General features: G+C 43.3%; 1 protein-coding gene across 1 annotated transcript in view; it reads left to right on the forward strand.

The window, feature by feature from the left end:
- The window catches only part of LOC126475349 (echinoderm microtubule-associated protein-like CG42247), a 335583-nt gene that overhangs the window by 126859 nt on the left and 190926 nt on the right, over positions 1–17798 (forward strand). The window contains exons 3-4 of the mRNA XM_050103159.1: positions 1309–1425; positions 11154–11385. Coding sequence (XP_049959116.1) covers positions 1309–1425; positions 11154–11385 — 349 coding nt within the window. The remainder of the gene's footprint in view (positions 1–1308; positions 1426–11153; positions 11386–17798) is intronic.

The raw sequence follows: 17798 nt of genomic DNA on the forward strand, positions 1-17798 counted from the left end.
TACTTCACATAAGGTTCCGCTGAAGGCCATATACTGAACATAGAACAGACAAAATTAATACACGGCTGAAGGTCTGGCACATTACTTGCGACAAAAGAAAGTCACAATCACAAACAACAGAACAGTGGTGCACGGAAGTGTTCCAAGGGTCGGCCTGGGGAGGAATCTCTAACAACAGGTTAGGTGAGACAGGCAGCCAAGCATAACACTAAATAATCAGGTGGCAGCACGACCTCGGGACGGCTGAAGAACCAACCAACAACCTAATCAATTCCAATTTGAGTGCCTTCCCTCTCTACTCTGTCGCAACCGACCGACTACCTACTCCAGTACGCAGACAGCATTCGCCTGCTCAATGAAAATCACAGAAGCTACACACAGTTCCACATGAACACTTGCACCAAGAACTCCGACAATCCTAAAACCAATCACCGTGGAACAACCAGGAGAAATGACAAGTCAAACACACACAGAGTTTCCATAAGCGGTCGGCGACAAAATACACGTCGTCCGATGAGACGACCGGCCGAACGACTAACCAAGGTCGTCGCCACTCAAATTATGAGTGTCGGCAACGGTCGGGCGAGTCTTGGCTGTCCGGAGCTCACTGCAGCTCCAACCCGACTCAACTCGATGTCCGTTCGGAACTCGGAGACACGGCGACAAGGGCACACTGGTTCGGACCCAACCATGCTGAGGTAACTCTTGCCCATTAGCCACGACATCTCTGCACAAGGAAGGAACCGACCCATGTCCGGCAAGATGACCAACTGACGAGGCCCAGAAACAGTCAAAAGATCAAATACACGTCGCCCGATGAGACGACCAACCGGCGGTCGTTCCCGCTCCAATCTACTTCCGTCGGATAGTTCATGTGTGTGGCCAGCGGTCGGCAAGTACTGGCTGTCCGCGCCTCACTGGCGCTCCGTCCCCGACTGAACTCCAGACACACGATGACCCGGAAATACTAGCGATCGCTCCAGAGATAGTACGACAGTGCACTTATCGACAAGCGCTGCTGCTGCCACTCACGGGAAAGCAAACCAGCAACCAAGTGACGCCAGTAAATTGAATTAAAGGAAAACGATGCGACAGAACCATAAAAGCAAGATAACGAGTTATAAACGGCATGACCGCGAGCCGCGCACAGCTCACCTACAGCATGAGAATATTGATGTTTCACTTTGGTATTATTCGGTCAAGATGTTCATAGTTTTACACTCTCATTACCTTCTGCGTATATTCCATCATTTATAATCTTTATCTCTAATGAGTATTTTCAATTACATTTTTTATATCTGTGCACAGTGTCGTGTGTTGCTGAACCTTCGCACGTCCCAACCGTTCGAAGAGGTGCTGGAGGACCTGGGACAGGTGCTAAAGATGATCGGCGCCAAGCGTATGTACACCGTCTCCGGGCAGGAGGTGAGTGCTGTAATTATTAATCCAATTCCTCAAATGTGGCGGGAGTGTTCTGCAATCATTATTTTAAACACAGATATTGGTTATACTTTAGTCCACTCACGCAGAAAATGAAGACAGGCCATAAGTTGAAACCATCAATAACTATCGCCTTCACAACTGAAGGAGTGAAACTATGTGTTGTAATCGACAACCAAATCAGTCATTCTGAAAAAATGAATCACTTACAATGTTATAAATTTGCTAGTTAATATTTCCAATGTTAGGTACTAAAATCGAACAGAAATATGTGTTTCGCACCTTTTTTAGTTACATTACGTTGCGAAGTGTTGTTTATTATCTCAAAATATTGCTTAGTTTTGTTATTTATGTTACGTAGCTGTTATTTACTCCAATGCAGTAGGAATATGCTAACGTCATAATCACAAATTCGATAGCTTCACAGTATGAAATCTGAGACGTGCTTACAGTAAAATGACTACAGCTCTACGACTGATCGGAGAATGCTAAATAGTTACGTCACTATGAGTGTGAAGAAGTAAATACTTACATATATTGAGTCATTTTGAGTTGCTACAAACTGATTTTATGACATTTGTTTATTGAATTTATAGCTTTTGTTACGGTACTTGGAAGTTTAATTTACTGCTCTTTTTTTCTTTTTTTACGGACAAACACACACAAATAGCTTTTGTACGGGAAGACACAAGTCATCTGGCATTACAGTCAGAGCTTAGCAGAGTTTTGAAAGACTCGTCAGCAAAAAAGACAGAAGGCATAGGTAAAGTTCCATCCAAAATTCTTCAATTATTGGGTCGGAGTGGTAACCAAACGATTATTCATGTTAGTGTGTAGAGTATACGAAACTGGAGACATACGATCAGAATTTCGGAAATATATCACCCAGACAAGCGTTCGACAACATAAAATGGTGCAAGATGTTCAATATTCCGAGACAAATTGGAGCAAGTTGCAGGGAGAGACGGATAGTATACATTGTGAACGACTGGCCACTTTATTTCTGATGCTTAACCTCTTCGTAAAAATATAAGGTAATCTGCTTTTTTTTAAAAAAAAAGAAAAAAGAAAAAACTACGTCGTTCAGTTCACACATATGACCACTTATCTGTTCTGACACCTTTTAAAAACAATCATCATAGGTAGAACAAGTTTTCTTAAAGTTCCCTTGCTAACCGCGAATCACGTTTCTTTGCGGCAAAGGTGCGAAGTTTTCACAAATTCGATACTTCGTTTTGATGTTCAAAATAACAAAAAATTGTTGTCTAATAACGTATTCATCCATATTTCTAACGAGATATTTATTATGAGCATTTTGCATCTTCTTCTTTGTAGTGTTTACTCCGAAAATCCCTTTCCGCTCAGCCGTAACTTGCACACCACCAACTTACTCAACTTTGCTAGCACGTTCCGCCAGAACTGTCACCTCTTTCTCCTAGATCATCACTACATTTAGTAGCCCACGAAAACAATTTATAGGGGATGGTAGATTAAAATTACTGTGGCTTGATTCCCTGCATTACTACAGAATTAAATAGTTTTCATACATGTTTCCCTTTATGGCCGATCTTAGGTCCGCCATATTTAACACTGCTTCATCTCCTCGGCCACAAACGGCTTCTACTGGGTTTCCCTATGACGTAGGGTCTCGTCTGCCTCACTCGCACGCTACAGCGCTTAGGCCTCAATAGACAATAGACGCCTTTGAGTTCCCCCTTTTGTGGTGAATCTACGCCCTTTGTGGCACGCGGTCCTGGATGACAGGGTTCGTTGCACAATTCTTGTAGGCTGACTCTTTCGACCCTATATTTAAATGAGAGCGCAATGCTCCTTAACTCACATGGTATGGACCCTCATATCGTTTAAGAAAGCGCTAAATGCGGAAGGGCATGAGGACAGTTTACAGCATTGTGTACTGAAAACAGAACAGGAGCAGTCCTGAGGCAATGACTGTATCAGCATGGCAGTGTATCCTGTCGCAAAGCAGCATCTGTGAGGCAGAGGTTTGTGGACAATAACATTCCTGAAATTGACTGCCCTGCCCCGTCTCCCGACCTGCACCCAATGGAACGCCGTTGGGATGAGTTAAAACTTCGACCCCAACTTCCAACATACTTTCTCCTATACGGATAGAAGCTGAAGTAATGAATTAAAATTTATACTAAATCTGGGACTGGAACCAAGGCGTCCTGCCTACTAGGCAGATATGCTAACCACTACACCACCATAGCACTGTGGTTCAGAGGGTTGCACGGGCACCTTAGTCCAATGTCCTCCCTAATACAAACCTAAAATCAGGCCTTCGGCCCATTTTCCCCTTCTTAAATCGTCGGTGGTGTAGTAGTTAGCACATCTGCTTAGTAACCAGGATGCCTGGCTTCGGACTTAGTAGAAATTTCAATTCATTCCTTCAGTATCTGTCCTAGAGGTGAGACTCATATGTCTCCAGGAAAATGCAATTCAATCATACTTTCTCTGGTTTCCGCTACTGAGGCAGAATGGGCTGCCGCTCGTCCAGAGACATTCAGATATCTCATTTAATTTGTCTACAGCAGAGTTCAAGCTGTCATCAAGGCAGACAGTGAACACTCTCCATATTAAACTATACTTATAGGAGTCTACATTCGGGAGGACGACGGTTCAAACCCGCCTCCGGTCAACCAGATTTAGGTTTTCCGTGATTTCCCTACATCCCTCCAGGAAAATGCCGGGCCGCACGGAGTGGCCGCGCGGTTTGAGGCCCCACGTCACGGACTGCGTGGCCCCTCCCGCCGGAGGTTCGACTCCTCCCTCGGGTATGGGTGTATGTGTTGTTCTTAGCATAAGTTAGTTTTAAGTACTGTGTAAGACTAGGTACCGATGACCTAAGCAGTTTGGTCACTTAGGAATTCACAAATATTTGAACATTTTGAAAATGCCGGGATGGTTCCCTTGAAGAGGCACGACGATTTCCTTCCCCAGCCTTGACACAATCCGAGCTTGTGCTTCGTCTCGAATGGCCTCGATGTCGACGGGATATTAAACCCGATCTTCCTTCCTACTTATAAGTGTCTGTATGGTTTTGATGGCCCATCAGAATCCAAACGTAAAGGCGAAGGCTGGACACACCCCATATTAATGTCAAGTAACAGGTGTCCAGCTGCTTTTCATCAGTTATTGTATTAAATAAGAAGTAAGTTAACAGTGTGTAAATTTAAACTCCTTTTAAAATAAAAGCTAATGAGTGGTCAATGACAACTCACTGCAATGGGAGGGGAAATGTAAACGCAAACTACAAAAAAGTGTATCACATATGAGTACCATCTTTTCAAAACGCATAACGTCTCAGAAGGTAAAATTTTCAGGAGAAGCTAGAAAGTGTTTTAATCATTTTTTCGAATCTTATACAAAATATTCAAGCAGGGATGTTGTCATGTAACAAAATAAAATTGATGTTGTTATTCAATGGAAAAGTTGGAATTTGAGATTTGCTCACTGTTTTATCAATCACAATTGGCGTAAGAATCATGGATTGACCATTGTCATAAAATATTGCATTATGCAATGTGAATAGTCTTTACTTACAGTTTCGCGTAACTTGAAGCAGTCACAGCTAGAGTGCTATTGATTACGAAATTGCATTATCGTCTTTCTAATTACGTCATGATCGTAGATACGATCATACCCGGTCGTGAAGTTATTGTTATGACAAAACAATTTCCTAAGGGACCAGAGAGTTCTTAAGGACACAAAAACAACTGTAACATCACACAAAAGGGAAATTCAATATTAAAGCTGATGCAATAAGACGATGAAACAGTTTTCTTTTTGTCGATGTAACACGCACATTGGACTGCTCATCTTGGTTTCTGTAATCTTAGCAAAATGCATAATTAAAATGAAAATAATACTGAGGAGATGATAGGAATGAGCGCTGCTAAATGATTCAATATTTGCAGAACAAATATTTATTACAACTAAAACATATATCGTACCTTATGCTTAGTACAACAATGACGATAGATTTTTACGTCCGTTTCATGTCCATTGAGCGCTCTTTTATATAGCCATCGTCCTCTTGAGTCGCCCGTGTATCGCCACGATAAGTTATAACAGTTCTTCTTTTTACACTTCACTCAAACTTAGACGGAACACGTTTTTATACAAATAGTAAAAATTAGATCAGACCGCCACAAATCTGCGTCCGTCTTGCTTAAGAAAAACAGTACAGGTGTTTAGCGCTCAGGGCTTCATTTGTTCTCCAGCGAACAAAATAGTGAAGGATCGCATATCGATCCGTATTCTTCTGTTTATATTGCCGCTCAAAGACGACGAATTACATTATTTAGGAAATTCCACCGTCGCTATGCGACATCTTATTGTACATTAATCATTCTTTATAAACAAGTATTTTAAAATGGTTCAAATGGCTCTGAGCACTGTGGGACTTAACAGCTATGGTCATCAGTCCCCTAGAACTTAGAACTACTTAAACCTAACTAACCTAAGGACAGCACACAACACCCAGCCATCACGAGGCAGAGAAAATCCCTGACCCCGCCGGGAATCGAACCCGGGAACCCGGGCGTGGGAAGCGATAAACAAGTATTTGCCTTCTGCTGAAAGTGTTAACTATTTGCTGTTTTAATGAAGCCAAAAATCGCGAATATCACAATGTTGATAAAAATGTGTTTATAACAAGATATTTTTTTTATTTTATTCTTTTTATTTCAAAGATACGAGGACATAGGTGATGGACTACATGCAGTTTATTGTCAGCCCTTTTTGATTTCTTCTGCACTCGTCTACTCGTTCCATGATTCAATTCCTCTCCAACAGTCATACACCCACTGTACACTGATCGCCCAAAACATTATGACCACTGCCTACCGCGACCTTGGATACCGCCTGCTGGTGCTGTGGGCCTGTGACGCGGAACGAAAGTATCTTACCTGCTTTGTAATGCAGGACAAATGGTGACCTGTGGCATCTCTGCCGATAGAGCACAATGCTGGTGCACGTACAAGTGATTCAGAGCACACTATTCATCGTACATTGTTGAACATGGAGTTCCGCAGCAGGCCACCCATACGTATTCACATGTTGACCCAACGACATCGTCAGTTACGATTTCAGTGGTCAAGGGACCAATGGGATTCGACCATCGATCAATAGAATCGTCTCATCACTTCGGGTGAATCACATTTTTGATACGCTAGGTGAACGGTAGTCTCCACAAACGCCGTCATCGGGGTGAACGGCGGCTCGAAACTTGCAGCGCCCCACGAAGTAGTATTACCCTACGGGAGACATTCTCCTGCGCTTGCATGGGACCTGCGGTAGGAAACGAAGACACGCCGACAGCGGCAAACCATCTTCATTCCTTCATGTTTGATGTCTTCCCCGACGGCGGTATCATCTTTCTGCAGTTTAACTGTCCTTGTCTCGGAGCCAGAATCGTGGAACAGTGCTTTTAGTAGCATTATAGTGAACTTGCGTTGATGCCTTGGCGACCAAATTTGCCTGATGTAAATCTTATGGAACCCATCCGGGTCGCTACCTGGCGCCGTCACCGCGTTCGCAAAGCAGCGGCCCGTTATTTAGGCGAGTTACATGACCTGTGAGTAGGCATTTGACGCACCAGTGTTGTGGGCCTGCCGTAGGGATCCAACGCACGTCCAGCAAGTCCAATTCCTCCGATTGGTCCTCACCGGTGGCCAGCCCAGTTACTGCTCGCACTGAGGTTGACCTCTCACCTGTGGTCGAGAAGGACGTCGCCCTGGGGCATAGCAGGCGGCTAAAGACTTCCCAGGCGACCGCACGTAAGGCCTCCCCGGTTTGTCTGACAAACAGTTTCCAGGTGCTGTCTGTGGCCGACACTGTCACTGAGCCACATGCTGTCACCTGTCCTGTTTCAGAGGAAAGCTCTCAGCCTGCAAGATCCGGACAATCGCAGAGGGTGGGATTCTTCATAGTTGGGAGCTCCAACGTTAGGCGCGTTATGGGACCCCTTAGGGAAATAGCTGCCAAGAAGTAAAAGAAAACCAATGTGCACTCCGCGTGCATGTCGGGTGGAGTCATTCCAGATGTGCAGCCAACTGCAGGTGATCGCTCAAGTCGGCACCAATGATGTGTGTCACTTTGGATCAGAAGAGATTCTCTCTGGCTTCGAGCGGCTAACAGAAGTGGTAAAGGCTGGCAGTCTTGCTTGCACTCGGACGGTTCTACGACCGTATAGGCTGCAGATTCTTCGACTTGCGCCAAAGGGTGGTTGGGTTTCGGGTAGCAGGGGCTGTATGGCGTGGACTGAGTGGTTTTTTAGGTTAGAGGGTCTCGTGAAAACACAAGAAGGGCCTCAGTCAAGAGTGCAGGCCGAACGCAGAAAGAACGTAACTACAGGAACCATCGGCATGACAGTTGTAAATTGTCGTAACTAATAGAAAGCACTGATGCTCAAATCATCATAGGCACTGAAAGCTGGCTAAAGCCGGAGATAAGCTCAGCCGAAATTTTTGCGAAGAACCTAATGGCGTTCCGAAAGGATAGGCTAAACACGGTTGGCGGTGGCGTGTTTGTTGCTGTTAGAAGTAGTTTATCTTGTCGCGAAATTGAAGTAGATTGTTCCTATGAGTTAGTATGGGCAGAGGTCATTGTTGGCAACCAGAAAAAATAATAATTGGTTCCTTTTACCGACCTCCCGATTGAGATGATACAGTTGCTGAAAGATTCAATTTGATTTCAAACACGTACATGACTCATACGATTACAGTTGGTGGTGATTTTAATTTACACTCGATATGTTGGCGAAAATACATGTTTAATTCCGGAGGTATGAATAAAGCAGCATCCGAAATTGTGATAAACGCATTCTCTGAAAATTATTTCGAGCAGTTAGTTCATGGGCGCACGCGAATAGTAAAGGCTTGTGAAAACACATTTGACCTCATAGCGACAAATAATCCTGAGTTAATCACGAGCATCAGAACGGATACAGGGATTAGTGAACACAGGATTGTCGTAGCAAGAATGAATATTGTAACCCCCCCCCCCAAAAAAAATACTAAAAAAAACAAAAATATACCTATTCAAAAAAGCAGATAAAAATTCACTTGACGCCTTCTTGAGAGATAATCTCCACTACTTCCAACTAAATAAGTGTAGACCAGATGTGGCTTGAATTCAGACAAATAGTATCGGCAGCAATTGAGAGTTTTATACCAAATAAATTATCCCCCTTGGTACACTAAACGGGTCAGAACACTGTTGTAGAAACAACGAAACAAACATGCCAAATCTGAACAGACACAAAATCCCCAAGATTGGCGATCTTTTACAGAAGTTCGAAATTTAGCGCGGACTTCAATGCAAGATCCTTATAACAGTTTCCACAACGAAAATTTGTCTCGAAACCTGGCAGAAAATCCAAAGAGGTTCTGGTCGTATGTGAAGTATGTCAGCGGCAAGAAACAAACTCTGCGCGATAGCAATTGAGATACTAGCGAAGACAGTGCTGCCAAAAAAGAGGTACTAAACACAGTCTTACGAAATGCCCTCACAAAAGAAGACGAAGTAAATAAATATTCCAGAATTCGAATCAAGAACAGCTGCCAACATGAGTAATGTAGAAGTAAATATCTTCGGGCCGGACGCTGTGGCCGATCGCGCTGCTGTTACGGTCGCAGGTTCGAATCCTGACTCGGGCATGGCTGTGTGTGATGTCCTTAGGTTAGTTAGGTTTAAGTAGTTCTAAGTCTAGGGGACTGATGACCTCAGATGTTAAGTCCCATAGTGCTTAGAGCCATTGGAACAATTTTTGAAATATCTTCGGAGTTGTGAAGCAATTTAAATCACTTAATAAAAGCAAGTTTTCTGGTCGAGACTGTATACCAGTTAGGTTCCTTTCAGAGTATGCTGATGCATTAGCTCCATACTTGACAATCATATACAACGAAAGACCCTACCTAAAGACTGGAAAGCTGCACAGGTCACACCAATATTCAAGAAGGGTAGTAGGAGTAATCCACTTAATTACAGGTCGATATCATTAACGTCGATATGCAGCAGGGTTTTGGACCACATATTGTGTTCGAACTTTACGAATTACCTCGAAGAAAACGGTCTATTGACACACAGTCAACATGGATTTAGAAAACCTCGTTCTTGTGAAACAAAACTAGCTCTTTATTCGCATGAAGTGTTGGGTGCTATTGACAAGGAATTTCAGCTCGATTCCATATTTCTGGATTTCCAGAAGGCTTTTGACACTGTACCACACAAGCGGCTTGTAGTGAAATTGCGTGCTTATGGAATCTCGTCTCAGTTATGTGACTGGATTTGTGATTTCCAGTCAGAAAGGTCACCGTTCATAGTAATTGACGGAAAGTCATCGAGTGAAACAAAAGTGATTTCTGGCATACCCCAGGGTAGTGTTAATGGCCCTTTGACGTACCTTATCTATATAAACTATATGGGAGACAATCCGAGCAGCCGTCTTATGTTGTTTGCAGGTGACGCTGCAGGATTCGAACCTGCGACCGTAGCAGTCGCGCGGTTCCGGACTGAAGCGCCTAGAACCACTCGGCAACCGCGGCTGGCCCACAGTTAGGGCTGGGAAGCTTTCCCCACTTGTGTAAATTGTGTGCACATAGTCCATGTCCTGTTCGGATTCTGTTTAGGCTTTTTCATAGCTGTCGTGGAAGTTCAAAGCCCTTAGGTTTCTCTGATGGACGGATAAGTTCACAGTTGTCAGGGGAGGCACTACCACTCCAGCTCTCGTGCCATTTAGTACCCATGTTGAAGTTGGCAGCTGACAGTTGTTGGGCCAGCCTTAAAGGGGGATTTCTGGAGCGGAGTCGTATTCTTCCCAAAGTTGGGACAACTTCGTGGATAGGAAGTAGGGAGTTATTCATTATTTTTGTGTATTCTTTCATCAGAGCTTCCTGTCTTCTCAGGGAGGGTGGAGATATATGACTAAGTGTTGGAAGCCAATATAGTGGGGTAGTCTTTATGCATCCAGTTATGGTTCTCATAGCAGCGTTGAGCTGGGTATTCACCTTGTTTACATGCTTGCCGGTTAACCACGCTGGTGCACAGTACTCGGCTGCAGAGTACACTAAGGCAGTGCAGAGGTTCGTAGTGTGTCTGTATTAAATTTTTTTGTAAATCCAGTATAGGCAGATGATGAGGTATCACCTCGGAACATGTCGCTAAGTAAATAATTCAGTTGTCAAGAATTTTGTGGCTGGTAGCGGTATTGGGAGAGCTTTTCGTACAAATTTTCAGCTTTCCCCGCTATTCATCAGAGCTTCCTGTCTTCGCAGGGAGGGTGGAGCTGTGACCAAGTGTTGGAAGCCAATATAGTGGGGTAGTCTTTATGCATCCAGTTATGGTTCTCATAGCAGCTTTGACTGGGTGTCCACCTTATTTACGTGCTTGCCAGTTAACCACGCTGGTGCACAGTACTCGGCTGCAGAGTACACTAAGGCAGTGCAGAGGTTCGTAGTGTGTCTGTATTAAATGCTTTTGTGAAGTCAGTATAGGCAGATGATGAGGTATCACCTAGGAACATGTCGCTAAGTAAATAATTCAGTTGTCAAGAATTTTTGTGGCTGGTAGCGGTATTTGGAGAGCTTTTCGTACAAATTTTCAGCTTTCCCCACTGTCCTACTTCAAAGCCCATTAGCAGCTAATGGCTTTATTTGCTTCGGATGACAAGTGAAATGAACACCCGGCAGGTGCGGAGCTTCTCGCAGCTGCGCAACGAGTTCGCGGACGTGGACACGTTCTACCTGGGCTGCGGCGGGCGTGAGGTGGGCGGCTCGCCGCGGCGGTCGCGGTCGCGCGCCAACACGCACGGCGGCGGCGGCGCCAACCAGCTGATGGTGCAGCAGGAGGCGGCGCGGCGCGCGCGCAGCAAGAGCCGGCAGGGCCGCGTGCCGCTGGCGCTGCCCGCCGTGGAGCGCGACGGTAAGGACCGGGAGCGAGACCGCTCCGCCCCCGGACACGCCCAGGGGCGCTGGGGCGCGCCGCCGCCCGCGCTGCTCGACCACGAGCCGCTGCTGCCACCCCCGCAGCAGCCGCCGCCGCCCCCGCCGCGCTGGCGCGCCAACGGCGCTCACGACGACGACAGGGACGCTCCCGTCCAAGGTACCCCAGCCTGAGGCCGCGACCCACGCCACTGCCCTGTAGTCGGCTGCGCTGGTGGACAACTGCTGTACCCCTCGTTCAGACACCGGGTGATCAAAAAGTCAGTATAAATTTGAAAACTGAATAAATAACGGAATAATGTAGATAGTGAGGTACAAATTGACACACATGCTTGGAATGACATGGGGTTTTATTAGAACCAAAAAAATAACAAACGTTCAAAAAATGTCCGACAGATGGCGCTTCATCTGATCGGAATAGCAATAATTAGCATAACAAAGTAAGAGAAAGCAAAGATGATGTTCTTTACAGGAAATACTCAATATGTCCACTATCATTCCTCAACAATAGCTGTAGTCGAGGAATAATGTTGTGAACAGCACTGTAAAGCATGTCCGGAGTTATGGTGAGGCATTGGCGTCGGATTTTGTCTTTCAGCATCCCTAGAGATGTCGGTCGATCACGATACACTTGCGACTTCAGGTAACCCCAAAGCCAATAATCGCACGGACTGAGGTCCTGGGACCTAGGAGGCCAAGCATGACGAAAGTGGCGGCTGAGCACACGATCATCACCAAACGACGCGCGCAAGAGATCTTTCACGCGTCTAACAATACTTTTTTTGGTTCTAATAAAACCCCATGTCATTTCAAGCATGTGTGTCAATTTTTACCTCTCTATCTACATTATTCCGTGGTTTATTAAGTTTCCAAATTTATACTGACTTTTTGATCACCCGATATTTACACCTCTACATTCCTACTCCTTTCGCGAAAGAATGAGACGTGAAGGATTGTCGGATCCCCTCTCCATAAGCTCGCATTTCTCTAACGCGAGGTATTTGTTTGAGGAAGTATCTTGTACTGGAGGTCAGCTCTCGAGATTTTGAGACTAAGCCTCTCTGAATTTCACAACATCTTTCTTATGCTTAGCTAGCTGGAATAGCGACATGCACGCATACAGATGGCAGCAGTAGCGCGTACACAAGAAAGCAGTGCATTGGCGGAGCTGTCATTTGTACTCAGATGATTCGTGTGAAATATTTTTCCGACGTGATTATGTCCGCACGACGAGAACTAACAAACTCTGAACGGGAAATAGAAGATTGAGCTAGATTCATGGCACATTCCATTTCGTAAATCGTTACGGAATTCAATATTCCGAGATCCACAATGTCAAGAGTGTGGCGAGAATACCAGATTTCAGCCATTACCTCTCAGACAACGACCGAGAGCCGAATTCAGTTTGCAAGAGCTGATGGTATGATCCCACGAAGCCATGGACCTAAGATGTCAACAAGGCACTGTGCAAGCTGGTGGTGGCTCCATAATGGTGTTAGTTGCGATTGCGTGGAACGTACTGGATACTACATATCTATATATATACTCCGCTAGCCACCAAGCCGTGTATGGCAGATGCAATACCAGTACGAAAAACTGGCTTCATCCAACTTCCAGTTGTACATCCAAAATCGTGTCGATATCCTAGGGCACCCGAAATATCTGTACGTTCTCATTAGTTCTCATATTTTCAATTTATTTCTCTCCTCAAGTCGCATAATTATCAATGCTTGCTACAGATAAGACGAATAGCGAGTAGCCAATTCACTGTCACCTAGTCAAAATAACTATTATATTATCCAGTCATATCTCGACTAAATACCTGTGTGGTGTGGAGATTGGGAATTGTTGCTTAATGCAGAAAAAAATAAAATTGTACACTTCATGATATTCAGAAATGTAGTAGTCTTTGACTACATGATTAATAAGTCGCAACTGGAATCCACCATACCACGTAAAAACCTGTAATAACACTAAGCGGGGACTGAGTATGGGATAATCATGACCCGTCCATAAGTGCAGCAAACAGAAGTCTTTCATTGATTGTTGAGGTAGTGCAAACTTCACTTTTTACAAGAGAAACCACTTACAAAATGCTTGCACGGCGTACGTTGGAATATTTCTGCAGTGTGTGGAATGCATAAGAGATTGGTTTAACAATAAACCTAGAGCATACCCATAGAAGAGCAACGTTAATCATCAGAGGCCCGTTTGACTAGCAAGAAAGTGTAAGAGAAATATAGAAATTCTAACTGACTCATAGTCTAAGAAAGAAACCTAATATCTTCAGAAAATTTGCTTAGGAAACTGAGGAGCAATATGGTGCAGTGATATTGTGTGGCCTGCCACATACACTTTTCATACTGATCGTAAAGATTAAATGAGCCTAACATCAGCTTGCACAGAAACTATAAGTAATCATTCTTCGCACACTTTCTCCATAGTCGAAGCGAGAAGAAACGTTAATTCGTAGAAAGATAGTATCTTTTACCTGGGGCATAATTGCAATTCGAAAACTACACATGCAAATGCGGAATGCGTCAAGTGTTGTCAGCTAGCGTGTTGGATTCATTAGGCTTCCATTAGAGTCAGTGCGAATAGTTCGGTTTCAGAACACACAAAAACAGCAAAATATTTGTTGTGTTAAGTTTTAGGGAACAAGATACCATTGTTTGTAAGCAGAACGCATTCTGCTACTTTGAACATTGCTCATAAGTGGGATAATGATAGTGGGAATAATGGATATGGAATTAACTGTACGTCATGCGTGCACCGGACAAATAAACATCAGCTCCAGAAATTAGTGACAACGAAGTAACCCGTTGTATAGAAGTAACACTCTGTCAGTATTTGTCGTGGCTGCAAATCGCGAGTTTTGTGTGTTATTTCAGCGAGCCATGAACTCTTTTTTCTACTTTTCCCACTTTAGGCGAGATAGGGCTCCGAGACCCCTTCTGGGTAATAATGTTCCTGGATTTGATCCACTACTCTGATCGTCTTCTCATTAACGCCTTCAGCAATTTGATGGATGAAGGCATATCGGTTGGCTAATAACAGTAAGGAGAAAACTTTTAGCCTGTTGAAAAACGCAAACTAGTGGCTTTTTATGGTTCCATGAAATTTTCGTTACATTTATGATACAGGTCTGCCATGTGAACACACTGTTTGCTGATGGATTTTGCACAAATTTTCATGAGTTTTTTGCAAGGATGTACAACAAACTCCCCCCTTACATAAACAGTTTACTAATAGAACATGTCACTGGCACATTAACAATGTAGTACGTGTCATCTGGTATGAAAGACAGTAGATATCAATTACGTATTAAATCGAAAAAACTGGCAATGATATCATTCGTGTGACCTGCTTCTCAAGTATATAGACTTAATAAAAATTGTGTTTAACCTTTACCTTATTTGTCGTCGGGAGTGCTGTCTAAAGTTGAAGTTTTCGTTCTTGATCAGGGTGGCGAGAGTGAATTTAAGAAATAACCGTTGTCCTTCCCACCGACTACGGAAAAGTGAATGAAATTGGAAAGCTTTTTCAACAGCATTCCGATAAGCAGTTTTGCGGAATATCGTTTTTATCCTACCCTTTAATCCTAATTTTTCAAACAGGCCATTCCAATGCCAACAGTTAGTTGTCCACCAGCGCAACAGTACGCCATATGACAGCGAGTCACTATCAAACCGCATCCCACTTACGACATGTAGAGTTTCTTCCGGCAGTCTGGTACAACAGGTGCCGCATGGCAGCGTGCTACAGCTCGCCAGGGCATGACTAGCTATTCGGAAAGACGTATTTCTCTGGAATTTAGCGACCGAAGTTGTATCATTCACACCAAAGGTGTCAGCACTCCTCGGGACCATCTTCCTGTAAAGCTCCAAATAATACTACTGGAATTGAGACTCTCAGTGAGACTTGGTAAATATTGGCAGTGTGTATTCTAAAGTACGTCTATGTTTAAGAAAATTATTGGAAAGACCAACGTTTGTACAGTATGAGACTTCACACTGCAATGATGCTCCCGAAACTCATAAAATTTATATATTACATCGTACTTTGGTGTCCTGTCGTCTCCCCCCCCCCCCCCCTCCCTTCCTGCTCACCGGCCTGCTCCCCACCAAGTATCATGAAACACTGATCCCTACCAAGTCTCATGAAACACAGACACGGATTTGATCTGCTTAAAATGCAGTTCATGTATCTTTAACCACAGTAACGAACTACGTTTCCGAAAATAAATACAACTTGCTGTGATTTGAGAGATATTTTAATGAACTCAAAAATGTTTCGCAAGAGAATCTGCAGTCCTGTAGATAAAACGCTGCGTTATTATGCAAATCTAATACACTGAAACGAATCAATTAAATAACAAATTGATTAACAATTATTGTCATGAATGCGCCCCACAATAAATATTCGTGAGGTACTACGTTTGACAAAAAACACTGATCCAAAGTAGTTGTGCTGTATATGTGGCTTACCTGCAAAAAAATTGTTAAACTGTTTTTTAAAGACCCAAAATCGTGATACAGCATGTTGAACGCTAATAAAATTATAAAACATGTTACCCAAAGGAAACTGATTACTCCTCTCTTTCAGTTATGCACACTACAGTCATTGAATAATTCACCCAAACTAAACTTAAGAACTACGGTATATTGATAAATTTCACTTATGGACCGTCTGACAGCAACTGAATAAAACACAATTTTAGTGCCATACGCGTTTCGCGTGGAACAAGAAATGAAAATAATGAGAATAAGCAACCATGACAAACATCTTATACAAATGCAAGAAAACTTCCACATCCAGAAAGCCATAGCAGAAAACAAACATGTGATAAATGAACAAACACACATCAGCACAGGCTCCCTACTACACTTAATAAAGGAAATGATAACCTAAAAAAAAAAAAAAAAAAAAAAAAATTATATATATATAACACCAAAATACAGACAGACACACACACACACACACACACACACACACACACACACATACACAGACACCGCCCCCCCCCCCCCCCCAAAAAAAAAAAAACAAAAAAAAACATAACACCAAAATACAGACAGACACACACCCAGAGCACAAAAAAGTATATATCACACCAAAACACACACACACACATACACAGGACAAAAACAAAAATAAATAAATAAATACAATAAAATTAAATTAATACCACACCAAAAAACACTCACACACACACAAACGCACACACAAATTCATACACGAACAGACCAGATACTTCAATAGTTACACTCATAAGTTTGGCAGTAATATTCGATCTTTGGCAAAAACATTTGACAGTCGGCAACAGAAACCAAAACATTGCATAAAAACAAACGTTCAGTGCATAGCGCTGTGGAATGTGGAAAAACAGCAAATGGGCGCTCATAGGAAGAAGAACAACACCAAAAATGCAACAGGAGCGTAATATATAAGAAACTCTCTACGCAACCTGTAAGTACAGTTCAAAACATTACTACTTAATAGGAAATACCAACCACCAGAACTGTTTATAACCTATAGGCACAGTGACAAAAATGTAAATAAAATAGCTAACATATGTACATATTCCAGGCCACTGATGATGCCTTGCAGAAAATAAAGGCGAAACGCGTATGGCACTAAAATTGTGTTTTATTCAGTTGCTGTCAGACGGTCCATAAGTGAAATTTATTAATATACCGTAGTATTACGCGCAACTGAGGAGGACAGGACCACAAAAGTTGAAGATAAACTTAAGAAATATGATTAGCTCTGTGATATTTTTCATAAAATGCTAACACGGTGGGAATCGAGTTTACGAGTCGTGCTGACTACCTTTGATCTTCCTCTCCCAACTAAGAACAGTTTCAATCCATGCACGCGTTTATTCGTAGTGTTATGTTCTTTCATGGCACATTAGCCAAAGCCTAGCGTAGAAGGATGAATGGTTAAAAATATGCTCAGTTCAGTTTCTAGGCATGTCTAGAATGGCTACAGTGTAAATACGATCTAGAAAACTTAGAGGAATTTTTGTCCGATTTCATTGAAAGAGCATGGAAAGTGCCTCAACTACGTTAGAAGATATATAGCCGAACTGTAGTTCCATTTAAGAATGGTAGATGCTTTAAATCGAACAAACTTTTCTTAGCTGCAGACTTCGCTTAGATGCGATGGTGCTGCATAGCCGAACATCCAAGGGCCTTGGTAGAAGAAGTGCAGAACACACTTCAAGCATGGATTTACTTCTTCGCTTAACAGTAGACTGTAGATCGCGCAACGGTGACGATAATCAGCCTTTAAGATGGGGCACTTCACAAAATGGTCGCAGTGACAACTCGCCGTCCGTTGTACTTCACGAGGCGCAGAGAAGACGGCGAGGGCGGCTGCGGCGGCTGC

The sequence above is a fragment of the Schistocerca serialis genome, chromosome 4, assembly GCF_023864345.2.
Source record: "Schistocerca serialis cubense isolate TAMUIC-IGC-003099 chromosome 4, iqSchSeri2.2, whole genome shotgun sequence".
NCBI classification, from domain to species: domain Eukaryota; kingdom Metazoa; phylum Arthropoda; class Insecta; order Orthoptera; family Acrididae; genus Schistocerca; species Schistocerca serialis.